Source organism: Ostrinia nubilalis, chromosome 30 (assembly GCF_963855985.1).
Source record: "Ostrinia nubilalis chromosome 30, ilOstNubi1.1, whole genome shotgun sequence".
NCBI lineage: Eukaryota > Metazoa > Arthropoda > Insecta > Lepidoptera > Crambidae > Ostrinia > Ostrinia nubilalis.
In genome coordinates, this window is record NC_087117.1 from 6,609,593 (window position 1) to 6,630,529 (window position 20,937).

General features: G+C 38.6%; 1 protein-coding gene across 1 annotated transcript in view; it reads left to right on the forward strand.

Moving 5' to 3' along the window:
* The window catches only part of LOC135085952 (transcription elongation regulator 1-like), a 96,030-nt gene that overhangs the window by 62,814 nt on the left and 12,279 nt on the right, over nucleotides 1-20,937 (forward strand). Inside the window, exons 31-34 of the mRNA XM_063980736.1 lie at nucleotides 4,433-4,631; nucleotides 5,756-5,871; nucleotides 9,689-10,083; nucleotides 11,823-11,835. Coding sequence (XP_063836806.1) covers nucleotides 4,433-4,631; nucleotides 5,756-5,871; nucleotides 9,689-10,083; nucleotides 11,823-11,835 — 723 coding nt within the window. The remainder of the gene's footprint in view (nucleotides 1-4,432; nucleotides 4,632-5,755; nucleotides 5,872-9,688; nucleotides 10,084-11,822; nucleotides 11,836-20,937) is intronic.

Genomic DNA, 20,937 nt, shown 5'->3' on the forward strand with positions numbered 1-20,937 from the left:
TCTACGCTAAGGCGGTACGAAGTTCGCCGGGTCAGCTAGTTTAAAATACAAATGGAGGATTTGTCCTACACTCCCCACGCTGGCCAGACGGGTTGGGGGGGGCCTCATGTTCGCATGTTTGTCCCTTAGGCCCAGAACAGACGGTGAAACGCAACTGCAACGAAACTGCAACTTTCTGATGATTCTGATGAATGAAACTGAAACTGAAAGTTTCAAACTGGTCGCGTCATGTGTGGTCTCTCAACGGACGCTATGGCAGAAACTAAGATGCATCTCAAAAGTAACTTGCTGTTGCAGTTTCGTTGCAGTTGCGTTTCACCGTCTGTTCTGGGCCTTAGTCGCCTCTTATGACATCCACAGGAAGAGTGGGACTAACTACATCTTTAAAAATATAAGAAATGATCATGAGTCCAAGCCAGATTAAAGAATACCCTTTTTTGCGTAAAATAATCATGCATTGCGAAAAGTAAAGAATTAAAGTAAATTATTAAAGTTGTTGATTGCAAAGAGAATAATTAGAAATCAAAATGTAATGAAATAGATTTACAAATAGGATTATGAAGGGAAATTAATATTACGGGCTAGTTATATTCTACTTTAAAAGTGGTTGTTCTATTAAATATTTACTTTACAGAACTATATTTAGATGATACTAGCTTTCCGCCCGCGGCGTCGCCCGCGTAGAATTTCGTTTGTTAAATTTTCCTGAATTTTCTTTGCTATAAACCTCACGGAGCCCGAGACCTTTCCAACGAATGCAAAACCGTGGAAATCGGTTCGTGCGTTCTGGAGTTACAGCGTCAGGAAGGAAAACCCGACTTATTTTTATACAGTGTGTCCGGGCTTGTAGTGATCAAACTTTAATGGCGTAATCTATGGACAATTTTATCGATGAAAATACGTCAAATTTGGGACTTGACCCATTCGGCGCAAAATTACGAGGATTTAAGTTTTTAATTTTTAGTTTTCACCTCTTCCTTCAAAAACAAGTGAAAACGTGGGTAACTTAACATTAATAAGCGAATATTTGATATCATGCGATAGTCAATAAAATTATCTATTAGTAGAAGTAGAAAACGGACACAAGTTTCATACATTTTATGGAAGTAAGAATGGATTGAATTAGAAAAAGACATGATTTTTTTCACTTCTTTTTCAGTTATTTTCCAACACAAGAAAAACCAGGTCGTTAAAGTATGTTTTATTTGCATTGTATTATTAGTATTTGAGCTATTCTACAAAACGAATGTAAATTTATTAGTCTACGTCTATTATTTTTGACGTAATTGTTGAACAAAGATACCCCTTCCCAGCCGGTTCCATAGCGCGTCGAAATAGGTTGTGTGATTCTTTCAGGCAGTGCATTTTCGTATGTTAGCAGCACTATGGAACCGGCTGGGAAGGGGTATCTTTGTTCAACAATTACGTCGAAACTAATAGGCGTAGACTAATAAATTTACATTCGTTTTGTAGAATAGCTCAAATACTAATAATACAATGCAAATAAAACATACTTTAACGACCTGGTTTTTCTTGTGTTGGAAAATAACTGAAAAAGAAGTGAAAAAAATCATGTCTTTTTCTAATTCAATCCATTCTTACTTCCATAAAATGTATGAAACTTGTGTCCGTTTTCTACTTCTACTATTAGATAATTTTATTGACTATCGTATGATATCAAATATTCGCTTATTAATGTTAAGTTACCCACGTTTTCACTTGTTTTTGAAGGAAGAGGTGAAAACTAAAAATTAAAAACTTAAATCCTCGTAATTTTGCGACGAATGGGTCAAGCCCCAAATTTGAAGTATTTTCATCGATAAAATTGTCCATAGATTCCGCCATTAAAGTTTGATCACTACAAGCCCGGACACACTGTATAGTAGATTATAGTTCAGTGTTAGACACACGACATACGCTATATGAAACCCATATAAGACCTATTGTTTTGTAGTACAGTCACCGTCAAATAGTTCGTGACACCCAAAGTGGCCAAAAAGTTGGCAACACAACCTTATTCCAATGAGGGTTTTCGCGATTTAAAAATCCGCCAGATGGCGGGACGTGGATGTAGGGTCTGACTGCTGCGTGATTAGTGGATTTTGACATATCTGTCAATGTCATGTCAAAATTAACCAATCATGCAGCATTTGGACCTCGCGTCTACGTATTGCCATCTAGCGGATTTTTCAATGGCGAAAACCCTCATTGTAACAAAGACGTGTTGCGAACTTTTTGGCTACTTTGGGTGTCACGAACCATTTGTCGTTGACTGTGCAGCTTATGATATTAAAATAACATAGATTTTATGCAAATCGTAATGCAAAGGAGCAAGATTCAAAATTAATTGGGAAAATTGTTCATTTTGTGGCAGCTTGATGTGGTGTCCCAATTTTGGGACATGTATGAGTGCCCTGTATAGAGTCTTCATACTTGTCAAATAAATAAGGCGAACTTGAATGCCATAGTGGCATTCTCTCGCAGTCAACCTCTGTTAAACGGCCCAGTTTTCGTCGCTTGCCTCTCTAACTGACGTAACTGACATTTTGCAAAAATTTTAGGCGATTAGACAGATCGATTCGTCTTGTAAAATTGATTTTGATGGTGTAGATAACTCAGTTTGGAAAAAAATGTCAGATACGTCAGTTAGAGAGGCAAGCGACGTTTTATGCTGTTTTTCATTAAAGTTATTTCTCAATCAGGTCAAGTGCCCTGGAAAGGGCCCAAGTATGTAATAAATATTTAATTTTGATTTGATTTTAAAGATCAAAAGAGGCCTATGTTCCAGCTATTGACTAGAACAACAAATAAAAATGATTAAATTTTACATTATACATTAATATGATTGTATTTTGAAAGACTACGCTCGTAATATTAGTTCCTCTTAGATTAAAAGTCAATATTATAGGATGAAACGGCAAATGAGAGTCAATGTGTTGTGAAATCAATATAATACCATCATCAGGTCATTCAGTCTCCACTGCAGGAGCCTGACCCTCTAATTGACCAGAGGCAAATGGAGGATTTGTCCTACACTCCCCACTGGCCAGACGGGTTGGGGAGGCCTGGTGTTCATACATTTGTCCCTTTTGTTGGATTAATATCTTCTGAAATAGTGGGAGTGGACCTGTTTCGGTCTGCCAAACACTTCTTTTTTTCTCAGCCAAATGACTTCCATTTGACAAAGGCCTTCCCTAAGGATTTCCACAACCAGATCGTCCGTTCACCTAATCCATACGATTTTAGTATCAAATTATAAGGCGTGAAAACAGTATGAATAATCTTCCCTGTTTTTGCAACGTTTTTCCAACGTTTTTCATTGTTGGAGCAACAATGAAAAACCTCTTATTGGTCTTACCGTGATATCTTGATAAATGGGCTATCCAGCACAGAAATAGTTTTTCACATTGGACCATTAATTCCTAAGCGCGTTCAACCAAACTTTTCAGCTTTATAATATTATATCTACTAGCTGTGCCCGCGACTTCTTACGCCTGAAAATAGTTTGAATAATATTTCCCGTTTTTGCAATATTTTTCTTTACTCCTCCGCCCCTATAGGCTGTAGGCTCCCGCGACCTTCACCAGATCGTCGGTCCACCTAATGCCTCACAGCTTTGGTAGTTTTATTCGACACCTCGACTCTCGCCGCTACTAATCAATAATTTATTTCAGGGATTAATGAAAATTTTCTTCCACAGGTGCTAATATACCGTTCTTCTTTTCAGCTGCTAATCCACGCGTTTTTTTTTCAGGGTTAATTTAGTGCTGCACGATTATACGGCGCGGTCGGTCGTTGCTATGCGGTTGCTAAGCGAGTTTTTAAGTAGGTGGGGTCGCCATTTTGTTGAAAAATATAAACGAATTGAGATCCTCCTCCCTTTTTGTGAAAATATATGGAAATTAAGTTTAAATATTCGCCAAAATAATGCAAAAGTATGTCTAGGCTGTTTAAAATAAAAATTAAAGAAGTTGAAAAATAATGATTTTAAAGTTTGTAAGCATATCATAATTAAACTTTTGTCGCGTTTAAAATGTTAATAATGATCTGTAAACAGTAAAAATAATGAATTAAAAATTTTATTTTGTCATCGAATAAATATTTGATGCTTCTATTGTTAGATGAAATATAACTTTTCAAGTATTTTATTATAGTCTCTTGAATTGAACAAAAGAATAAAAGTATGTAAAAACTTTATCAATATTTTTAAAATCATTCTCTAAATCAACGTTCCTAATCAATCACACATTTAATTCTATTATTAAAATAAAGATTCATAACATCAAACTAATACAAAGAAAAACATCCCCAAACCTTATTCAAAATACAAAAACAAAATCGTCCCCACCACCTTACCCCTCAACCAACCACCGACCGCGCCCCCCCAACTGCCTCAAACCACTACGACCCCTAAAATACGCCCCTTTTCTAGGTCAAGGTGGACTTCATAGCGCTCCTCAAGGAGAAAGCGGTGGACCGCCACGCGCGGTACCCCGAGGTCAAGAAGAAGATTGACAGCGACGCCCGGTATAAGGCGGTGGAGAGCAGCTCCGTTAGAGAAGACTACTTCAGGGAGTATTGCAAGCTGGTGAAGGAAGAGAGGAAGAAAGAGAAAGATGGGAAAGAGAAGGGTAAGTTGATATCATCATCATCATCATCATCATCTCAGCCATAGGACGTCCACTGCTGAACATAGGCCTCCCCCAATGCTTTCCATGTTGCCCGGTTGGTAGCGGCCTGCGTCCAGCGCTTTCCCGCTACCTTTACGATGTCGTCGGTCCACCTTGTGGGTGGACGTCCCACGCTGCGTTTTCCGGTACGCGGCCTCCACTCCAGAACCTTGCTGCCCCATCGGCCGTCAGTTCTGCGTACTATGTCCCCACTGCCACTTCAGCTTGCTAATCCGTCGGGCTATGTCAGCGACTTTAATTCGTTTACGGATTTTCGTTACGTTTGATATGATTCGTTGATATTGACACTAGCTATTGCCTTAATTTCGGTCTGTCACAGAAATACCTTATAGCACTTGTGTCCCCCTTTCAACATCGAGATTTTTTAAAATGTGACAGCAAGCCAACGAGCAGACGGGATAAAATTATCTTATTTAGGGTGGATTCGACCAAACAAGAGTAAATATTAATCTCAGAATAAATCGTCAGTTTTGACAAATTTCCCATACTGAAACTGTCAATGTACCAGTTATACCAGGAGTTATTCTCGGATAAAGGTTTGGTCGAATCGGGCCTAACTGCCTACTTTGGGGCAAGATGGCGCTGTGTGAAATTGTCCAAAGATATTTTTTTTTGCCAAAATTTGTTCATTATTTTTGCATGAAAGAAACATTCATCTATCCACCTTCACAAACATTTAATTTTTAATATTAGTCATCATTTCAGCCACATGACGTCCACTGCTGAACATAGGCCTCCCCCAAATCCTCCCTTTAATATTTTAACATGTATTGCTATTGCCGCAATAACACAATTGCTAAAAATGGAATAAAAATACAAGAATTATTAGGAATAGGACAACTTTTGAGATAGTATAGCCATTCATAAATTTTTCCATCTTATTTTTTTTATATTAAAATAATTAATTTTACTCCAAACAGAAGAGCTGCAATTTGCATTTAGATCTGGTTGCTGTCTCCTGGTATTCTGGTATAATACTATACGTGCCGATTCACACTTGATCGTTTAATAATAATTTCATAATTAAATGTGTATAATTATGACCTTATCATTACCTATTCCAGCGGAGCGAGCCGACCGCAGCAGCAAGAAAGAGAAGAAAGACAAGGACCGCGACAAGGACAAGGATAAGGAGCGAGCGAGCGACAAGGACGGCAAGAAAAAGAAGGAGAAGGCGGAGGTAAGTGATTCACACTAAATGAGGGCTATCGTTTTAGCGCTCACCAGTTGGCGCCACTGTAGAGTAAGTTCCTGTCACTTGCTAGTAGCGAAGACAGTGGCGCCAGCTGGTGAGCGCGAAAATGGTAGGAGGACTATCGCATTTGCACTCATCAAGATGGCGCCACTGTAGAGTAAGGTCCTGTCAATCGCCAGGGGTGCCAACTGTTAGGTAAAAAAACGATAGCCCTCATTACACCTTGATCGTGTACACATACAGTGCAAATTCCATTGGGGCATATCTTGCCGCTACAAATTCGTTTTATGCTATTTGAGATTCGACCAATTCGCTAATACGTCCTTTACCCCAAATACAATTTTAAATTTCGTGGTCATACATGGTGTGGTTTTGTAAAACAACACCCATCTTAGGGGTGGTACACATGAAAGTAATTACAAGAAAAATATAAATAAAATTTTTACTATTATGTACTTTAAAACCAAAAAACCTTGTTCAAACGTCTCCTAAAACTTTCGAGACGGCGCTTGTTACCGCCCGCACCACCCCCGCGTGCCCCGCTACACCGACGATTTTTTCAATGAAAATTTAAAATATTTCTCTTTATATTTTTTTTTGGCATCAATGTCGTGTCTACTACCACCTTAGATGGGCGTTGTTTTAAAAAACCACACCCTGTATATTCTTCTTTCAGATCAGCTCTCTTTTACTGTACCTGTAGACAATATTACATCTATTGTAAATTCGATACCATATTCTCTTCGCTCGGTTCCCAACGTTCAATTGATACTCTATTTACCCATTCATTATGCTAAAACAAAGTACATTTTGCCTCTGGACAGTTAAAGAGGGTCGTTCTCCGAGTCTTCAAGTGACTTGGCCCACGTTTAGCTTGACTTGATGACTTGGCCCGTGGACCATGCTAAAAGTAGGCCAAGTCACTGGAAGACTCGTGCTCCTGCAGTGGAGACCAAATGCCCTGATGATGATAATAATCATCTAAGGGTGATCCTATAATTTTGAAGTTTGACATTTAATAAGTATGTATATTGAGTTAAAAAAAATTCAGTATGTCTAAATTAATCTATCTCTTAAAGTCCGGTCGCCGAGCAGATAGAATCTCGTCCAATGACCCCAAGCTACCTCGCACACTCACTGCGGCCGCCCGTCGCAATATAATTACGCGCGAGCGATAAGGGTGGGTAGCTTGGGGTCATTGGACAAAATTCTATCTCCTTGACGACCGGACTTTAGTAGAATAGATGGGGTATATGGGCATTTTGGTCTCAATGACAACAATAGCTTTCTACGCGACTTCACAAATCGATTTCGGAAACGAATGTTGCATTGTCTACAGGTATAAATATTTTAAAAATTGATAAATGTGTGCGTTTTTTAACTGAGTGAACCTGCTTCGGACTCAAAAAAGGCGTTGAAAAGTAAATTTTGGTGTTTTATTACATACCCCCTTGTTTTTAATGTTTGTTGCGGTGTTATAGATCCCCGAACGTAGATTCGACTCTTCGAAGTACACTTTTGGAGTCATTATTGTTGTGTTGATATTTGTTAAAATAATTTAATGATTTTTGAAATTGCCATCTTTTAAAAATGGTATGTTACATTTAATTTAATGATTCAGTTTGGCAAATGAATGTACAGATTTTTTTAATTGCCAGGTAACTTTTATCTGGAGAATAAAACTGTTTTACTCCCAAAATTTCTAGTCAAAAACTGATAAGTCAAACTAAATTAAAAAAAGTTATCTGACTGCTAAAATCGGTTCATCAAACGTTTGAGGGCAATAGGTTTATCAAAAGTATAATATTAAATTCTGTCAATAGTGACCGAGTTTCTTGCGCTGCTTTATTGTCCTGAAGCAGTGGTAGGGTTAATACTGGGACGTGTAAAAGTGCTTTTTAAAAGTCTACTTGCAGAAATAAATGAGTTTTATGAGGTTTTTTTGTTCATTCATTTGTCAAGCTACATCGATTAAATTTATATTCGCCCGGGGATCTAAGATCCGTATTACAAAACTGTGCTCAAAACTAGATTCAATATCAGTACCAGATTTTGTTCTGGAATTAAGTTCATAAATGAAGCGGGTGCGTTCACTTTGACGTGACCGCAGAACGCATCAAATGCAAATCCTTCAAATGCTTGAAATTGAGTCTACTTTCGAGCTCAGTTTTGTAATACGCATCCAATTTTAATACTCAATATTTTATTCGTTCGTCACTGAATTTTTTTGTCGGTAACACCCTCGCGAGATTTGACGTGAACGTCTGCCGACTGTCATGATCTGCGGGGGCCACCCGGGGCCGGATCTAGGGCCGTCGGGGCCCCGGGGTCCAGGGGCCATGTTACCCGGGGGTCCAGGGGCCACGCACCCGGGGGCCAGCGAGACAGTGCTTTATAATGTGCAGTGTTGGTTTGCAGCTGAGTAGGAGGGAGCGGCGAGACGGCGTAAGCATTAATTTCACCTGCATCGGACAAACGCGCTGGGGTGGGGTGCTTTTGGGGGTGGGGGTGGGTTGAAAGTAATATATTGGACTTGATTCAGAGATGTTTGTTTCTGTTGTTGTTGAATGAAAAAAGATATTACGTCAAAATACCCTTTTAGCTTCGGTCGTGCTTTCGCCAATGTCAAGTGGTATTGTCAAAAAACAAAATATCTCAAATATGCACGTCTTTTTACTTTCAATAAAAAGAGAAACATAAGACATCCTGAATTAAATTGTTGATTTAAAGGCTGCATGAATGCTGGTAGTGTCAAGAAATTTACATTCCTTTAATTTTTTAAATATTTCTGGGATTCCGTAATTTTCGACTCGCAGTTTTAGGTAACTAGATGTATAGTTGGATTTTTAGACTCAAGTACTAAACCCACCCCTAGTATCAAAGTACGGGGGTACACTCCCCTCCCCCCAAAGCCCCGGTTAATGTCCCCGCAGACTATGACACGGCCTTAGGTTGTAGAACGTTTAGATACACCGACGCTGCCCGCTGACTCGGCATTCTGGGTAAGAAGACTGTAAAACAAAGATTATACGAACATTCCACTTTTACAAATGTTCTTTTGCTAAACTGTTCAGTAGTTTCAGATATATTTGGATAAATTATTTACTAACATTATTAACTTTAAAGTGTTGGACGTTCTACAGCGAATTCTTATGCATGGTTGTTTGTAAGTTTATTGTTATGACGTCACGTTACAGTTGTCTATACCTAAGGCCGAATTGTCCGATGCAGGTTCGCTTGTTTTATTATTTATTTAAATGTAAAGATGTTGGTATATCGGTGACGTTTTTGAAGTATTTTTCAAGGATTTTTATGTTAGAAACTGTTATTGAGACTTTGTCGTTATCTCTGAAAGTAGAAAAGGAATACTGATTTGTCTCTTTTCATTAGTGTTTTTAATTTGAGGGAAAAAGACGGCGTTGTTTTCCTCAATAGCATTGTTTTAATACTTTTTTTGTGTATTTCTCCACAGAATGACTAAGTGTTATTTAATGATTTTCTTTATTAGGAAAACATACAGCTTATATTATAACACAGGTAGCATACAAAAAGTAGGTCTTGCACTAATGTTTAGAGAAATGTAAGATTTGAGAATTTGTAAAGCTGTTCTATATAAATAATTCAACTTTGCTAAATTAAAAAGAAAATGATTAATCTTCACATAAAATAATTACTACTTTTTTTATAAAAATATCGAAACGAAAAGTAAAAAATCCTTGAACAATTCACCGTTCAATAATATCACCGATATATCACCAACATCTTCACACAAACGCCATCTCACCGCCTCCCTTTCACACAGAAGCCGGACGCTACCGAAGAGGAGCGGAAACAGCCGACCCCGCCCCCCGACCAGTGGGCGGAGATTTTAGGCATTCCCGGGGAAGGCAAAGAAAAGGACAAAAAATCCAAAAAGACACAGGAACCCGCCTCAGAAACCTCCGAGTCGACCCAATCCAAATGCACCACACCAGAGAAAGAACTTTCACCAAAACAACTGAGATCCTCCAAAAAAGAACAACCCACCCCAGAGAAGAAATCGCCGATAAAATCTCCGCCCAAGAAACGGAGACTGGAGGAATTCATATCGCCAGAGCCGGAAGAACCAAAAAAGCCTAAGAAGAAAGCGGAGAAGAAGAAGGTTGACAAAACGGAGAAGACGGAGAAGCGGAAACGGAAGAAGAGTGAGAAAGAATAGTGTTTTCTGAACGTGTTCTTCAAACGGCCGCGGAAGTAGACTGTTGTGCGTCGCGGTGCGAGGAACTAGGTTAGAGTGTGTGGGGTCATTGTGTGTTTGGTTGGGCGTGCACTTGGTTTAATAGGACTGAGAGCCTTGAGTGTATTAGAAGACGTAGTTGACGTGACACAGAATATACAATTTTAATCATTCGCGTTAATTTTCTAACTAAAATAGCAGCCGAAACGTCAAGTTGTGAGCGTGAGCCAAAACCTGTGTCTTTCTATTTTAGTGACACAGAATATCCAATATTAGCAATAAAATTTAAAGAAAAAATTTCTACACTATAAAGTGTAATTTAGTTAGCTCTGTGCTAAAAAAGTTATATTTAGCTTGTCTTGCTGTCCAGTGGCGTAGCTCAGACGGGCTTTGTATTAAAATCCGGCTCTTTCGTTTGAAAAAAATGTCGCTAAGGACCAAGTGAGGGCCCTCCTATGGGGCCCTGGTAACTACTGTCTTAATCCGGCCCTGGGGGGCCCGTGTCATTGATACGACTTATACAGTGCTAGCTACGCCCCTAGGTCTCAATCTACTATTGCGTAGATTCTTGATAATTATTGAATTGCCAATTTTTTCATCGAACCGTCGAATGATCCTAAACTGTGGAGTGGCTGAAAATATTGATTCAAAGTTAGTGAAAATCTCATTTAACAGCAAATTGAAAACCGACTCGCTTTCAAGTTTAAACCTAGTGTATTTGTGACTTGAGATACCATGAAGTATGAAGAGGTATCATCACGTCTGTCTTCTAATATACCCAAGGTTCTACCGTCTTATTTTAAACGCGTTAAAATTGACGACTTGTAGTGAAAACTAAAATGTTAATTAATTTTACAAACGGCGTAGTTGTGTGATCACTCAACGTGTACAGTTAGCAAAAATGTACATACCCGTTCAATGTTGAACTTTATACAGGGTGTTAGGTAAATGGGTATATGAGCCGACACTAGCCCATGTTAACATATGCATATAATTGGTATGGTGAAATCAGAAAATTGATATCATCAACACAAATCTAATCATAAGATACTTCCGCTGTTTGTAAAATTAAAAATGGCGGTGAATTATACGAAAGTCGTCAAAAAAACGTTGAGAATAGTGTAACGTGGATGTTTATAAAAACTTTATTTTGTATACCCCCTTTTTAACCCAAAAACAAATGTAGGATATACTATTTGGTATAATAGCGTTGAGGGATTGTCAAATGGAAGGTGGGTATTTAAACGTAAAAATTTTAAATACTAATTGGACTTATAATAGATTTTACAATACTGTAAAAATTTTAGTAAATTTTTGCATGTAACTTATCCTTATCCTTCCTTCCTTATCCTTATCCTTAGACATTTTACACTGCGCTTCTAGTCCCAAACTAAGCAAAGCTTGTACTATGGGTACTAGACAACGGATATAAACATACTTAAATACTTTTTTTTTGTAAATACATACTTATTATACATAGAAAACACCCAGTCCAATACAAACAAATATGTTCATGCACACAAATGTTTGTACTGTGCGGGAATCGAACCCGCTACTTCCGGAATAGTAGTCCGTTTCGAACCACTACACCAAACGGCCGACATTATACATGTATAACTCTTTTTCGCACGTAAATTATACATTCTAGTGTAAGTGTCAATAAGATTTTAGTTCATTTTCGCATGTAACTTATACATGCATAACTCATTTTTGCATTTAGCTTATACATGCAAGTATAAGCGTTTAATTTTACACGTATTTTAGTTAAAAACACACAAATAAAGTTGGAAATAGTCTACATCTGTACAGATGACTTCTCAAAAAATGTATTTTTGTTCCACCACTTCTTCTCAGCATAAGCCCATATGTTGTCCCGAAGTGGTGGTAGGGCAAGCTATATTTGGGACGTGTATAAGTACCCTGAAATGGAACTACGTACTAATAAAGAATTTGAATTGAACTTGAATTAGTTGTTACAGTCAGCGACAAATAATTCGTGACACCCAAAGGCCCAGAACAGACGGTAAAACGCAACTGCAACGAAACTGCAACTTTCTGATGATTCTGATGAATGAAACTGAAACTGAAAGTTTTAAACTGGTCGCGTCATGTGTGGTCTCTCAACGGACGCTATGGCAGAAACTTAGATGCAACTTAAAAATAACTAGCAATTGCAGTTTCGTTGCAGTTGCGTTTCACCGTCTGTTCTGGGCCAAAGTGGCCAAAAAGTTGACATCACTTTTTGGCTACTTTTGGTGTCACGATCTATTTGATGCTGACTGTACGTAACTTTGCCCTGACATATTGACACCCGCATTCACAAACGATGCTTGCATAAGTCAAACAGCAACGCTATGGGAAGTCGAACGCACAGCGTTAAATATAGCTCTGTGATTGGTTCGTGTGTGTCATTGCGCCACTCTAGTATTATCTATGAATAGGTTTTTGGGACCCTGTGCGTCCAAGCTCACTGTGAGACCTCATAGTAATGTTTGTGAATATGGTTACAGTTTTAAAATTATTTACAGAGGAAATATGTTTACAATAAAGGTCATTTGTTAATGAAAAATGTTCCTAAATCCCAATAATATTAAGGGCTATATTTCACCGGGACACCATGGCGGCGCAACCAGTCGCCGGCTACCAACAAAATGTATACAGCTCTACAGGGTGTTAGGTATAGCCCGACCAGGAACATAAAAACCCTCGCCATGTTGCGGAAAACTAATGGTACTAATTTCTTTTAATGGCAACAGTAACTGAAAACTTCATTGACATGTCACCTTGCATGTCAGTCTATTGCTGTCAAAGTGTAAACAAACTTTATTTTAAATGTGCGCAATTGATTTTGTGAATTAAATTGCTAAAATCTTTTTATAGTCGTGAAAGAAAAGTGGTTCACAATGTGTTAAAGTATTTGTCGAAGAGAAATACTAAGGGTTCGGACAATATTTTCATTGAATAATGTTTCCGACAAAGGTTGTCAAATTGACTGACATGTTTATCGTATAGTACAGTCCACTATGAAAATTAGCTGTGGTTTGTTTCAACTACCTATTTTAAACATTTTTGTCACTTTCTAAGTGTTGAATTTTATGGAATTGGGAAAGAAGTACCGAGTTTGAACCGTTCATGAGCAGACATTGCAGTTGAATATTCAAGTTCTGAATTTGATTATTGATGAATAATAAAATAAATCCTACTAGCTCGATTGATGGTTTCATTTAATTTATTTAAACCAGGTTACCTATAATAACATTTTTTCGTTAATTTATGAAAATATCAAATTAGCACGTAATCCTGAATCCTGATACATAAAGTTAGCCTATTAATTTAACACAGGTACGACTGTACTCAGTGTTGCACTATCAAATGCAATTGACGCGCCTCTATGCCAGGGTTTTTATGTTCCTGGTCAGGCTATAAATGGGTATATGAGCCGACACTAGCCCATGTTAACATGGTCATATAAATGGTATGGTGAAGTCAGAAAATTGATACCTTCATTTTAATTTTCATACAAATCGGATTTTATAAAATGTATTTTGTACCATTTATATGACCATGTTAACATGGGCTAGTGTCGGCTCATATACTCATTTACCTAACACCCTCTATAGAGAGTTACTCACCTGGTGTCCGTTTGGTTGCGCAAAGCTGCATACTTCTTAAATTTTAGTGATAATTTTATTAATAACTGAATATTGTAATACCCTGTCAGGGTTCATTTGAGGATGTATACGTATGTATTAGCTTAAGACCTTCTCACCAAATGAAGCAATAAAGAATTATGAATTATACATTTTGTTGGTAGCGACGACTGGTTGCGCCGCCATGGTGTCCCGGTGAAATATAGCCCTAAGTTTCTTCCAACCCGTCTGGCCAGCGTAGGGAGTGTAGGCCAAGTCCTCCATTTGCCTCTGGTCAATTAGAGAGGGTCGTGCTCCAGCAGTGGAGACTAAATAATATTAATCTATATATATAAGGTGTTATTTTTTATACTGATCATACTTTACCAACGCATCTAATAAAATCATACAAATACAATCCAAGTGTTTTTAAAAAAAAATTCAGGCTAGTTTTTGTTTTTACTTTTCCTAACAAAAAAAAGATATTATTTTTACAACCATCCTGTCTTCACTCACTGCCTCTCTCTCTTTCTTTACCTATTTCATTCATACGAGTACGAACAATGGCGGCGCGCGTTCATTCAACGTTCACACACATAAAGGTTAGTTTACACTAAACCTACGTTACCAAAAATTATCACTTGTGAGTATGTACGATGTTACGTCATGTTAATAGGTACTACGCGCTGGGAGAAACAAAATCTAGCCACATAAGTAGGTAAATAAGTGTATTTTAATTAGTGTAATAGCGGGGGACTTTTCCAACGAACCGAGGCGAATCATCCGCGTTAAACTAGTAATTTAAAAAAGGATAGAAATTGGAATTCAATATCTACGGTTTCGTAATGCCTACGCAATTTATTTAGAGACGTAATAAAAAATTGATAGGTACATACCTATTACTACTTCGCTTCGCTTCAGTGGAAATGCACCCTAATATTGAATATGAATAGGTGTTGTAAATAAAACTCACTGATCAATTTTCCTGGTTTTAATTCCTAAATTATGATTTGCCATCACACTTTAGATTCATTGATTTTACTTATTCACACATTTACCTATTTTGAATGTTGTTATTTAAAGTTCCTAGGTTATTATTACACTAATCACAATACATTTTGAACGTCAAGCCTTTGTTGAATGTTCACGTAAACACTGTCTTGCACTGTCTAATCTAGCCACGATCGAATTGAGGTAATGCTTCCGGGCTGCACACTTGCTTGCTGTTCACTAGACACCACGTCGGATGTTGTATTCACAATTCGCGCACTAACTTTTTTACGGAAAAAGTCGCTTTCGCGGAAACAAGCACTCATCTGTCCAAATCACACTGTAGGTATGTACCTAGGTAGACTTCCGCAATATCCATCGATAGAACTCGGTCGCGGTCGTGGCCCTCTGGCAACAACTCCTTGATAAGGCATTCCGTATTTTTACGCAAAAGCCGCCGTCTGCGGCGCTCGCATCTGGGTACCGCCAGCACTGTGCCGGTGATTGAAATTGAAATCCAGAACTTCGTCCTCGAAGCGCATGGGATCTCGTCAAGTCAGGATTCGGCTGCGCTCCCTGAAGCGCTGCGCGGCTCCAAACAAGCAAGGTGTGAAGGTTTTCGACTCGTCAATGTTTCTCGTCGGCCAGTTAGTGTGCCCGAAACATAATTTCACCTGCGTTTTGTTATTTATCAAGCGCGGCATTGTAATAACTCGCACATACACTGCAATACGTTTGGGCACATTGGACGGACTGTGACGATAACGATTATTAATGTTGTTGCGCTCCCGCATGCCGATCGGCGGCTCGGCGCGGGCTGTGGGCGCGGATCGACTGGCAGCGATATCAATATGGCCGACTCACGCGGCGCGGCACGTGGCAGCGGTCGTTGCCCTCGGCCGGCTACTACGATCGTGCGTAAACGAATACTCACCGCGCTCAAAGGATGATTTATTTTTTATTTTTTTCGAAACATTCTTTGTCGTTTTACTCAAAAACTAGCCTGATTTTTTTTTTTAAAACACTTGGGTTGTATTTGTATGATTTTATTAGATGCGCTGGTGAAGTATGATCAGTATAAAAAATAACACCTTATATAAAAGAAAGTCGTGTTAGTTACTCCACTTATAACTCAAGAACGGCTGAACCGATTTAGCTGAAAATTGTCAGGGAGGTAGTTTAGAGCCAGGAGAAGGACATAGGATACTTTTTATCCCGTTCGAAATTAAAAAAGAAAGTCTGCTTATTTATTGCCATTAAGGCGGAACAAAGTTCGCCGGGTCAGCTAGTAAATAATAAAATAAATATCCTTGGACATTTTACACTGGGCGTCTAGCCCCAAACTAAGCAAAGCTTGTACTATGGGTACTAGACAACGGATATAAACATACTTAAATTCTTTTTATTTTTGTAAATGCACACATATTATACATAGAAAACACCCAGTCTAATACGAACAAATATGTTCATGCACACAAATGTTTGTAGAATCGAACCCGCAACCTCCGGAATAGTAGTCTGTTTCGAACCACTACACCAAACGGCCGACAATGACCTGATGATGGTGGATGTATACAGTTCATCTTCCATTTGACAATCTCTCAAAGCATTTGGTTCAAATTGTACATATTAAAGTACGTTTGCCAATTTTAAAAATTACTAACGTAGTTGTAGTTACGGTGACAAATTAATTAATGATGTAAAAACAGTATTTTTGATTTGTTTTTTATATGCGTAATTCGCTGGGCTGGTCTTGTATAATCTCTATGTTAATCCCACTGTGAGTCTATAGTCTTTGATATAAAGTTCGTTGTTTCTTCTTTGAGAGGCATAGAAAATAACTACATCTCTATTCTTGGATTTTTTTACACTACGCTACGCGCGCTCACATACAAACCGCGCTCGGTGCGTTTCTATGAAGATGACCTACTCATTTGTATTTACTCTGCTTCTACTCCCTAACTTAGCAAAACTTTTACCTACTATGAGTTTTAAACCAGAAAACAAACTTTTTTACGTAGAAATCTAGATATTTGAAATGGTGTTACCGAACTATCGTTAGTAAAACTGTCGATAGTTTTCATCTGAAAAAGCCTTATCTATCGATTGGCCTATCGATAGTTTAGAACAATTGATACTATCGATAGTATAGATAGCTTTTTATTCAAAAGCGACAATACTATCTATAGTATCGATACTATCCATAGTTTATTCTTCACTAGCAACAATACTATAGATAGTAACAATACTATCGATAGTATCGATAGTATTGCACATATTCAATAGTATTGCCTCGTTTTGAGCTATCGATAGTATCGACAGTATCGATAGTCTTGCGATAGTTTGGCTATCGATAGACTATCGATCGGCAACACTAATATGAAATCAAAGAGGCTTATTTAAACGATAACACGGTGGACGCCACGCGATTCACCGGTGACCCTCGAACAACAAATTTTCTATTGTAGTGTATCGGTAGTCAGACTTTAATATGGACTCTAAATAATTCCCAGTGGGGTCAAAACAAAGAAATCTTACAGGATCAAGCCAAGTTACGATTATTTTGGCCAATGTGAGTGCTTATTTGTAAAATAAGCAGCACCTGTACCATACTGATTGAAGCAGAGACGGTAACACAAGGATGTTAGAAGCGCTGCGATTACGCACATAGCGGATGAAGCGCACGTTCGTTTATGCACCTTATGTCTAGTAATATGGATGTTAGTTGTATGTTTCTATGTTCCCACTCACCGTTGAGGTTTGTGTTTTGGAACGACACTCGAATTTGAGTCGTAAGAGAAGTGTTATTTGTAGAAATATTCAGATTTTCGCTGTGAGACTTGATTATAGTTGTGGACAAAAAATTAGGCGACTTTTTTAGGAATTCCCATTTGCCCCACCGGGGGAAGATGGGAATTGCTCGTTTTGTGTTTGACTCATTTAACGCCTATTCACAAACGATGCTTGCTTAAGTGAAGCAGGAAATCGAACGCACAGCGTTGAATAGAGCTCTGTGATTGGTTCGCGTGTTGTGGACCCTGTGCGTCCACGCGCACTGTGAGACCTCGTAGTAATGTTTGTGAATACGGGCATAGGATCTCAATAGCTCAACGGTGTCGGTGTCAGACTGTCGTTTCAAGTATTTATTCAGATTCAGCTATTTGAGTTTCGTCGTCTATTGTGGTGAACCCACTCTAAAGCACATATTAAGTTTAGCTGGAGGGGTTAAGAGGAATATTTGTGCACAAATGTGCTCTAAAAATATTAAACAAAATTTACACAAGCCGAAAATAGAGATGGTCCATTTTTTTTTGTCCACAATTGCAATTTCGAGTGTCGTTCTAGAGTACGGACTTAAAGCAGCAAATACGCTGCCACAGAGGCAAACAAGCGTGTGGTGGTTCTACAAATGTATAGGATTGTGTGTAAAAAACCACCAGTTGTTAAAAGACGATATTGCCTCGCCGCTTCCAATAAGAAAAAGAACCGAAGTCACTATTTTCCCATTGTCCCCTGAGGGTGGCCACTGGGAAAAAAACCGAGAAGTGTTGGCGCACACTGGACGACAAGCTTATATATGTAATTGACAGTAATAGGCGTCAAGTCACCGAACTGTCGCGTGTCGCCCATTGTACGCCTACACTAAAATAACATTTTGTTTTATGTTCTTTGGTTTCAACATTCACCACTGATGGACAATGCAATTCATTTCATCCCAATGTTCATCAGTAGGGGTGATTTTAGCGTACGTTGTTCCCTCTGGTAAATATTACAACTTTTTCCCAGTGCCCACCCCTGGTGGCAAATGGAAATAGACGAAAGTTGCAAATCCATGTGTGGCAAACCTTTTACAGTGACACCCAGTAAATGTTATTTTGTATGGGATTAACGCTTAACTTAGTGCCTGAGGTAAGGGAGGGGGATACGGGAGCGTTTTTGTGACGTCAAATGTCAGCTAGACTACAGATATGTTCGGTTTGGTTGGTGGTAGGGCTTGTTCTAAGTCCGCCTGACTAGCTACCACCATTTTATCTAAATCTGTAGCCATAACAACAATGTTAACAGCATTGTTGTGTTCCGGCAGTTAGGTAAGACAGCCAGTTCCTCCGTGGTCGAGGATTCCGGGTGAAGCTCGCTTCCTACTTCGGCCTGATCGTCACTTACCATCAGGTGAGATACAGGCCAAGAGCTTCTTCATTGTGGATAAAAAAAGATTTGTATGCTGCCACGTCATATGTAAATGTCACCCCTCCCGTGTCGCTCCCAAACCTCAGGCACTGACTGAGTTTGCGCTAGAGTTATGAATAACTTTCATGACTTCGGATCTTTAAAACAAATACCGGTAACAATGTATTTATGTCTAACGTCAATACATTATATTACATTATAATCTGGTCTGAGAGCACGTAGAATTTTGTCCAATGCCCCAAGCTACCCATCCTTATCGCTCGCGCGTAATTATGTTGCTGTCGCGACTGTGCGACGGGCGCCCGCAGTGAATGTGCGAGCGCGACAGCTACATAATTACGAGCGAGCGATAAGGATGGGTAGCTTGGGGTCATTGGACAAAATTCTACGTGCTCACAGACCGGGCTTTACATAATATGATACACTAAGAGTAAAGATAATTATGTTTATCGTAAAAGTAAATATGTAATTATTATTTAAAAGAAACATGTTTTGGAAATTGTAAATATTGGACGTTTTGTACATTGGTAAATGTAGATTATATGGACACCGCAGAAAGTCGAATTTTCAAAGTAAAAGTAAAGTAAGTCAAGTCAAGTAAAGAAAGTCAAAGTAAGTCAAGCAGAAAGTCGAATTTTCTTTCTTTCAAAGTCGATTGTATTGTATTGGAGAAGGGCTTAACAGCTTCTATGGTCCTGTCTTAGACCCTGAGGTCCCGGATTCGATATCCAGTGTGTGCAAATCGAAAGAGATACATAAAGGGCGCCAAAGTTCAAAAGAAGAGGCTCGTGACGTCATGTAGTGCTTTAAAGTGTAACACTTTGTGGCGTCACGCGGAACTTCAACACATCATAACTTCATAATTATTATTATCTTCTTTGATTGACACTTAAAAATGTGTCAAATATATTTTGATAATAATTGACGGACACAATGTTTTTTAGGAAACTAGCCTATTGACCAAATCGAATAGGGTTTGTTCTAAGTCCGTTAGGCCAACTATCACCATCTTACTTAAGTCGGTCGCCATGACGTTACGGCATTTGGAAGTAAGATAGCCAGTTCCTCTGTGGTTAAGACTACCGGGTGAAGCTCGCTTCCTTAGCCCGATCATGATTTTTCATGTATTTTTGAGTATTGCTCCTTAGATTTTTCCCCTAGAGGATGACGTTTCTGTGGTGTCATACTAAATTATACGACAATATCGTTAAATCATGAAAGTTTAATCATTAAAAATCATGTGTATATGTAGGTACAGTCGCGTCAAATAGTTTGTGACACCCAAAGTAGCCAAAAAGTTCGCAACATGTCTTTGTTACAATGAGGGCTATCGTTTTTATACTTAACAGTTGGCAGCCCTGGCGATTGACAGGACCTTACTCTACAGTGGCGCCATCTTGATTAGTGCAAATGCGATAGTCCTCCTACCACTTTAGCGCTCACCAGTTGGCGCCACTGTCTTCGCTACTAGCAAGTGACAGGACCTTACTCTACAGTGGCGCTAACTGGTGAGCGCTAAAACGATAGCCCTCATTGGAATAAGGTTGTGTTGTCAACTTTTTGGCCACTTTGGGTGTCACGAACTATTTGACTGACTGTACATGAAAAGAGTAGTGTAGTAATGATCATTTTCATTTTATAAAACAAACTGACTCGATGAAATGTATTTTTATTATCTGTTTAAAAATTTTAAAGTCTGTAAAGAATTTTTGGATGTCTTTGAAAAATCAATTATTTTGTTGTTTAAAAATTAAAAACCAAATCATGTTTTCATCATTGTAGAATTAAAAAATACAATTTTAATAAACTATTTAAATGTAATTTTACATTGAAATATTTATATTTGCATTTTAAGTTGGCATAAACGTTACTATAGATCTAGCACATAAGTGAATCAGTGCTCAGGCACTGACTCAGTTATGCACTAAAGCCCGGTCGCCGAGCACGTAGAATTTTGTCCAATGACCCCAAGCTACCCATTCTTATAGCTCGCGCGTAATTATATTGCTGTCGCGACTGTGCGACGGG